This window comes from Panicum virgatum, chromosome 8N (genome assembly GCF_016808335.1).
Source record: "Panicum virgatum strain AP13 chromosome 8N, P.virgatum_v5, whole genome shotgun sequence".
Lineage (NCBI taxonomy): Eukaryota > Viridiplantae > Streptophyta > Magnoliopsida > Poales > Poaceae > Panicum > Panicum virgatum.
Window position 1 is genome coordinate 10610045 of NC_053152.1, and position 8546 is coordinate 10618590.

Genomic DNA, 8546 nt, shown 5'->3' on the forward strand with positions numbered 1-8546 from the left:
AAACGGAAAACGGCCACGTCCCTGTCGTGACGGCCGACACTTGCACTGATCCGCAGCAAAGACGGGTGGCACGGGAAAGAAAAAGTCCCCCCCTTTTCCGGTCGCTAACCAATTGCCACCGCTTGCTGCGTGCCACGCAAGGTCGAGTTTTGATCCTCCACCATGTTGTGCTCATCGGCACACTGTGGGCAATCACAGATCACTCTTCTAGACACATGGTTAAAAAAAAAGTGGTTTCAGTCTCATCATCTTTTACTTTTTGGGATGCAGGCTCTTTTTCTTTGCATTTCTTTGAGACCAGAGAAAGATGCAAACTTTTTCTTTGCATCAATGAAGAATGGTGGGCAGATGGAAACATAGAGCATCAGAAACCAGCACAAAACACACAGGTTTTGCCAAGCTTTATTTGTCACTGTTAGTACTTTTAATTTCTTTTTCGAACAAATCTATAAGCGCACCATCAGCTTGCGATTTTTCTATCGGCTTAGCTGTGCCGTTCGGTCCAATCACCGGGCGCCACGTCGCGCGGCCACGGTCTATATAACCTCCTCTCCCCCCGGAGTGCGAGGGCGCAAACCATTCCCCTCCCCCTTCTAGATGGAGAGATAGAGAAGAAAAGATAAGCTCAGCTCAGCTCGCAAGCAAGAGGTGGAGATGCGGAGCCCACGAGGAGGAGGGCGCGCCCATGAGCACGTCGACCTGATCCCGGGCATCCCCGACGACGTCGCCGTCGACTGCCTGGCGCGCGTGCCCCACGCGTCCCACCGCGCGCTGCGCCGTGTCTGCCGCGGCTGGCGGAGCGCCGCCGCCGCGCCGGCCTTCGCCGCGGCGCGCGCCGCCGCGGGTGCCAACGAGGACCTCGTCTACATGCTGCAGTTCGGGAACCCCTCCGCCGCCGCCGACGCCGACGACGGCGGGCCCAAGGACTGCGGCGCGCCGCCCAGCGCGCCCGCCTACGGCGTCGCTGTCTACAACGTGACCACGGGCGAGTGGCTCCGGGAGCGCGGCGCGCCCCCCGTGCTGCCCGTGTTCGCGCAGTGCGCCGCGGTGGGCACCCGCGTCGCGGTGCTCGGGGGCTGGGACCCGCGCACCTTCGAGCCCGTCGCCGACGTGCACGTCCTCGACGCCGCCAAGGGCGCGTGGCGCCGCGCCGCGCCGATGCGCTCGGCGCGGTCCTTCTTCGCCTGCGCCGAGGCCGGCGGTAAGATCTACGTCGCCGGCGGGCACGACAAGCACAAGAACGCGCTCAAGACGGCCGAGGCCTACGACGCCGTTGCCGACGCCTGGGACCCGCTCCCGGACATGTCGGAGGAGCGCGACGAGTGCGACGGCATGGCCACCGTGGCCGGGGACCGCTTCCTCGCCGTCAGCGGGTACCGCACGGCGCGGCAGGGCGGGTTCGAGCGCGACGCCGAGTGGTTCGACCCGGCGGCCCGGGAGTGGCGGCGGCTGGAGCGCGTCCGGGCGCCGCCCTCCGCGGCGCACGTCGTCGTCCGGGGGCGCGTCTGGTGCATCGAGGGCAACGCCGTGATGGAGTGGATCAGCCCCCGCCGCGGCTGGCGCGAGGTCGGGCCCTACCCGCCCGGGCTCAAGGCCGGCACGGCGCGCGCCGTCTGCGTCGGCGGCGGCGAGAAGGTGGTCGTCACGGGGGCCCTCGACGGGGAGGGCGGCGGCGGCGGGCGGCACGCGCTCTGGGTGTTCGAGGTCAAGACCAAGAACTGGACCCTGGTGCGCCCGCCGCCGGAGTTCGCCGGCTTCGTCTTCTCCGTCGCGTCCGTCCGCATCTGAAGATCTGGATCTCGGCCCCCCAGCCCCGATCCGCCCCCATCGACCAAGAAAAGAAACAGAAGAAACCAACGCTACTACCTACTAGTACGTGTGTGTCCGTGCACCGTGCCCACCATTGCTGGATGCCTGGATCTGAGATCTGCGCGTCCGCCATGGATCGAAGGAGTAGAAGGAAGGAAGGAGAGGCCCCGAGGATCGACGCCAGATCCACGGATCGAGCCGTGGGTGCAAGAAAAAGCCAGAAAAAGATCCCTCCTTTGTCGCCGGTGGTGAGTGTTCCCGATGAGATGAGAGATTTTGGTGTGGTGTTTTTGTCCCGAGGTGAAGGACGCAGACTTTTTTCTTGCTGTTCTTGTCCTACAGCCATATGCTTTGCTAGCCCGAGTAATAACATCTACTGTACATACTACTACTACTTGTACTACCACCACTGCTTTTGTAAGATCCAAGCTCGCCTCTTGTGATCCTGATCTGATTCATGGCGGCGACCGGTGCGACGAGGGACCGGTTAACCATTTCGTTTTCCGGTCAAATCCCGGTGTTTAGCGGAAACGGAATTCCGTTCCGAAATTTCGGTAAATTTCGGCGAATTTCGTTGAATTTCGGTCGAAATTTGTTGAATTTTGAATTTGAAAACGAAATATATCGAAAAATACCGAAATTTCGGATCCCGGTAACTAGCGGAAACGAAAAATTTTCCGAAATTTCGGCGAAATTTCGCCGAAATTGTTAACCCTGCCTGTATCGTATCATCATTCATAACAGGATCACGTCGCCGGCGAGCTCACCGCCAACACAAAACTCACGCAAACACAGGGGACACGATCTTATTTTGGTGCTGTCAAACTTGGCAGCTTTTCTATAATCTATTGCTATGTTTATATAATAAATTACAAGAAAAGTAATTTGGCCCTCTCTATCCGGCCGAGCACAATCAGTGCAATCACACTAACTTTCTAAAATAAGCCATTAACTAAACTAGAAAAGCACTAATCTAGCACCCAAGGAAGGAAGGGGAAGGAAGGAAAGGCCGAGAAGCCAAGCAAGGCATCCATCCCATCGGCGAAGATAAGGCCGCCACCCGCCATCGGTTTTCGCGTCCGGGCTGGGCCCCCGCCGCTTGATTGACGCCGACAGGCAGCGTGGCAGCAGGGCTGGCCGGACTTCGGCCGAGGTGCGTCGTCTTCTCCGCGCCACCGTCCGCGGATCGGGATCGGGACTGCTCGTGGCGGTACGGGCCGACGACGGTTGGGAGCTAGCGGGCGCCGCGCCGTGCTGCCGTGCCGGAGAGGCTCGGGTTTGGCCGGCCCGCAGATCTGTGACCTACTGACCTGTCGGTGGGTGAAGGGATGGCAGCGGCGCGGGGCGGCTAGCTGTCTGGCCGGGGAGGACCACCGTCTGTTGAAGGAACCCACTGATCCCTTTCCCGGCCTGATTCTCGCGAGGAAGATGAGGACACGAACTAGCCGGTGTGTCTCGGGGCCGACCCGCAGCGCGCGGGGTTCGTGGTGTGCAAAAGGATCTCGTTCGTTGGCCTCCAGATCGGCCAAGATCTTGCTGGTGCCTCGCTCGAGATCATCGGTGGCAGCGGTAGTGGCAGGCGGGACGGGGAGGACGAGGACGAGGAGGATTAGGACGCCAGGCCGGCCGCCATGGACCCCCATGGCCCCTGCTGCATGAGGTGCGGTCCAGTCCACCACCACGCGGTGGCGTCGGCAGCTCGCCAACCGGTGCCGGGAAGGAAGGCCAGCAGCAGCTGGTGCGGCAGGGTTTAGTTTCCAATTTTTTTACAGTATATGTCACATTAAATTTTCGAACATGCATAGAATATTAAATATAATTAGAAAAAATAACTAATTACATAGTCTAACTGATTCCTACGAGATGAATCTAATAATGTTAATTAATCTATGATTAGATATTAATTGTCAAATAACAACGAAACGTGCTACAATATAAAAACCCAAACTTTTTCACCAACTAAACACCCTCTGCGTGTGGTGGACTCGCTTGACGGCCCCACTTGTCGGTGAATGTTGTTCACACCTTTTTAATACAGGGTGTGTTTAGATCACTTTGTATTTTGCATTTTTGTATTTTTGGAAGGAAAACTTCAATATTTGAAGTATTAAATGTGGACTAATCACAAAATTAATTACAGATCTCGTCTGTAAACTACGAGACGAATCTAATGAGCCTAATTAATCCATCATTAGAGTATGTTTACTGTAGCATTATTGTAGCAATTTAGTGTCTAATCACGTCATAATTAGGCTCATTAGATTCGTCTCGCGATTTACAGTCCATTTGTGTAATGCGATTTATTTTTTGACTATATTTAGGCTCTGTTTAGTTTCCAAAAAAAATCACACAGTACCTGTCACATCGAATCTTCGGACACATGCATGAAACATTAAATGCAGTTGAACAAAATAACTAATTACACAGTTTAACTGATTACCACGAGATGAATTTTTAAAGCCTAATTAGTCCATGATTGTACATTATTTGTCAAGTAACAACAAAATATGATATAGTGTCAAAACCCAATTTTTTTCACCAACTAAACACACTCTTAGTACACCATGCAAGCGATTTACAAAAGTTTTGTGTTTTGGGATCTAAATAAGGCCACAGACGGAAAAGCATTTTTTCTACCCCGCCGTCTCACAATAAATACAATTCTAGAATCAAACACGCAGACTAAGATTAGGTGTAAAATTACCAAAATACTCTTTGTCTGTTGGGATGAGTGGATGAGATGTTAGTTGTATTTTGTGAGAATATTTCGAAAATTGTCTTTTTTTTATAGTAGGTAGGTCAAAGTTACCATTTTTTGTGCGATAAATTTTGAACTCTATAGTTGTAATTATTTTGGGACGGAGGGAGTACTGTACTGCACTAGTAAATGTACGTTGTTCACACATTTTATATGAAAATGCTTTATTTTCTTGATAGACATTTTTTCCTTCTTTTTCTGAGAGGAAGTTTTATGGATGGATGTTTTTTTCTCCATTCAAATATGGATGGTGGTTCATGCGTTTTGAGAAGCTCAACGGCTTTTGCCCGTGCTACCACCAGGGTTAAAAAAACCGGCCGGAACCGGTCCGGTAACCGCGGTTACCGGTCTAACCAGCCCGGACCGGTTCCGGTTCCGGCCGGTTTCAAACCGGCCCAAATTCAAATTTTAAATTTGAATTTCAAAATATGGAAAAATCCCAAAAAATTCTTAAAAATACTTCAAGTTGCGACGAATCTAATGGTGTCAAATTTTTTCAAATATTCGTTCATTTAGTATACTTTGCGAGCATTTGAAGTTAAACAAAAAAAACATGCATACAAAAATATACAAATACAATGTAAAAATAGTACAAAAGAGAGTTGGAGGGTTCATTTAGGCTAAAACATATTATACAAACATTCATTTAGTATACTTTGCGGGCATTTGAATTTAAACTAAAAAAGAAAAAAAATTTGAATTTAACCTAAACCGACCGGTTACCGGTCAAACCGACCGGTAACCGGTCAAACCGGACCGGTAAACCGGTCTAACCGGCCGGTTAGATGTTCGAAACCGGTATAACTGTGGGTTTTGAATTCAAATTTGAGTTTGGCCGGTTTTTACCGGTAACCGGTCCAACCGGTCCGGTAAACCGGAACCGGTGGCCGGCGGTTCGGTCCCGGCGGTCGGTAAAAAAATCCCTGGCTACCAGCAGCTTTGGTTTGCTCAAAAAAAACCAGCAGCTTCGAGAAAGTCCGCCGCCGGCAGCGTACGCGTGCGTGAGAGGCCGGCAGGCCCAACCGCCCAAGCTTAAACACGGCGTTGCATTTGGCCCAGGCCCACGTGAACGCCTGGGGGATCTTCTTCGTCTTCCTTGCCTTCTAGTTATAGCAAGAGCCAGATGAGAGGCACTCAAAAAAAAAAAAGTTATAGCAAGAGGCTGCGCTGGCAGTCACCTTTTTTTCCGTACAAGTTTTCAGCCATTTCTTTGGTTCAATCGGAATCGTCACAAACTTAAAATTCACTTGTAATAACAAAGAACGTGAAAAGAATGAGTGAGAAGTGCGAACCGTGTTTTCGTCGGTAAAAACTTGTAGAACAGCATAACACAGAAAATTGACTGAAAAATGCCTTGAACCCTTCCCTAACATTAACAGGTTGGAAAATGGGAAACACGTTTACGTGAATGCAGACGTGAAATTGACAGGCGGAAAGAAAAGCGAAACTAGAAACTTATGCAAAAACGAGTTTTTTTTTCAACAGAAATCTTTAGCACTAACCACCTCGGCACAGTTTGCCACGGCAGATCACTGGCGGTCACAGGTTCAAAATGACACTCGCGTGGACCACATGCTGACACGTCGGCATACATTTGGCACATTTCCCACGCATTGAACCCCTACCTGCCAAAGCAAGTGCAGTTTGATCATAACTTCGTGGAACTTCTAGTAAAAAAAAAACTTCTTGGGACTTTCTTAACTGGAAAAGACATGAAGCTATGTGGTAAATATTGGCCAATTTACCTATAAAAATTGGTGCAGTGCATTGGCTCACTTGCAAACTACCGTGTGCCAGCTCCAGCGTCCGTGAACTATCATTCCTCATCTCTTATCAGAAAGCCTCATCCCCCTTGTCCGTAGTCATGTTCTAGTGTTTCTTTTTTTTAAAAAAAAAAGAGGAAAAGAATTTTCCATTAATTTAACCACTCGGCGATATCGGTGGCCACCCAATCGTCCACTCCATTTGGTGTACCGTCCTAATACAATTGGTACTACGAGAACATTTATAAACCGTCGCTGCTAGAGTGACGAATCTAGAGTAAATTGGAGGGGGGTGCGTTTACCTCGTGGGTGCATAAGATTGAGTCACAAGGGATGCAAATATGGTGAAATTTTTAGCATGATCACTGTTTTTTCATTTTTTTTAGAGGATGCATTAGCAACCCCTAATGACAACGTGGCTTCGCCTGCTAGAGCATGTACCACTTTATTACAATTACAAGCTCGAGGAGAAAAACAACTTGAACTGACAAGAAACTATGCCTGAACAGGCTCTTCAGGGGAAAAACTTGGGTGCACCCCGGGCGCACGGGCGCATCCGTGCGCCCCCACCCCAACGCTTGTTCTCTGAAAAGCGCCAGAATTCTCCAGCTTTCCTGGATTATAAACAGGAACGAAACATGGAGAGCGTACAACATCACTGCTGGGCCAACAGAAAACTGGGCCGAGGACACAGCACAAAAAACGGCCCACTACGTACCTCGCTGCAGAGCATCCTGGCCGTTCAAATCTAGGTGAAAACAAGACAAATATTACCGGGTGATGCTTTAAGCATGGACCAACTCTTATTTAGCCTCGCTTAAAGTATTTGATACCAAGGGCCAGCTTGTTTTTTTTGTTCAAGAAGATGCGGAGCAGTGGAGCACAAATGCAAAATGTGAAACATGATTTTTTAGGTCTCTTCTCTTCGCAAAATGTGCTGGGAGTTAGTTATATATCCACCCAAGTTGGCAAAGGATATTCAATGATGTTGTGAATGGATATGTGAGGTGCTCCCTGTGTCCAAAAAGGGAAAAAAAGTAAGGTTGAACAACCTGCAGCATTGGCACTATCTTTAAAATCAGTTTGCCCAAAAATTTCTCTTGTAATGTATCATTGAAACAACAAAAGTTTGATCACTGGAAAGCATTTCTAAATAGAAACCTGGCGCACCAATTTTTATGGCACACAGTTTTCATACTATTAGCATAATTATTTGTAAAAGGTTGAGAAACTTGAATCATAAAATACGCGCGTCCTATATTTAGGGATGGATGGTGAAATTTGGTCTCTGGATAAATATCCGTGGGGAGCTCAATTAGGATAAATATTCTCTAGGATCCAATTTGATTTGATACGGGATATTATTAGTAGGAAATAGTAAATGCATACCTATCTCAGGATCAAATTTGATACCATATATTTCCAAACAATGAATACATACTTGATAATCTCAGAAAAATCCACCACAAATATAGAATTCCAGCATGTATACGTTGGCCGACCAAGGAAATAAATCACGTGACACAATGAGAAAAATGGAAACAAATAAAATTGCAGGAATTGATTCGATGAAAAAAATGGAAAAAATAAAATGGCAGGAAAGGAATTGATCGCTGAGGATGAATCTGGCCGCACGTCTCGCCTATATAAGCACGCGTCCGCAATGCGGAGGAACACCAAGAACTCGACCAGCTCTTGTACACGAACACGAAAGAAGCTTAGCCTCTAGCGTGCAGCTCCGATCGACCCCATCCATGGCGTGCTCCAGGAATACGCTCGCGTTCCTCGCCGCGCTGCTGCTGATGGCGCTCGCCGCCGCGGCCGTGCCGGCAGGCTTGCGCGGCTTCGTGCTGGAGGCGGCGGCGGAGCAGCGCTGCTTCGTGTCCAAGAGCTGCCAGGCGGACACGTGCGGGGCGACGTGCGCCGTCCTCGGCATCAACGGCGTCGGGGTGTGCAAGGACGACGGCGGCGTCCCCTCCTGCTGCTGCGTCCCGCCGCCGAAACCCTCCGCCGCCGCCGCCGTCGGCGTCGACGACCAGCTCGCTCGTTGATCCGTAGTGGGAAGGATGGATGCCTGATAAATATTTATCAAGCAACTGATTTTTTTTATGATGATATATTACATCAGTGCGTGATTTCTATGGTTGGTGAGGTAGAATGTGTGGCACAAAGTCTTGAATCCATGCTCATGCGAATAAGTAGCTACCGCTGTTTGT

At 49.8% G+C, this 8546-nt stretch overlaps 1 protein-coding gene across 1 annotated transcript; it reads left to right on the top strand.

Moving 5' to 3' along the window:
* Positions 1 to 557: 557 nt before the first annotated feature.
* LOC120685405 (F-box/kelch-repeat protein At2g44130-like) lies at positions 558 to 2255 on the top strand. The gene has a single exon (XM_039967308.1). The coding sequence runs from the start codon at positions 655 to 657 to the stop codon at positions 1786 to 1788; it is 1134 nt and encodes a 377-aa protein (XP_039823242.1). The 5' UTR covers positions 558 to 654; the 3' UTR covers positions 1789 to 2255.
* The last annotated feature ends 6291 nt before the right edge of the window (positions 2256 to 8546 follow it).

Bases quoted from the DNA above. Each gene is read 5' to 3' on its own strand.
- LOC120685405 (XM_039967308.1), top strand. From the start codon at position 655: ATGCGGAGCCCACGAGGAGGAGGGCGCGCCCATGAGCACGTCGACCTG.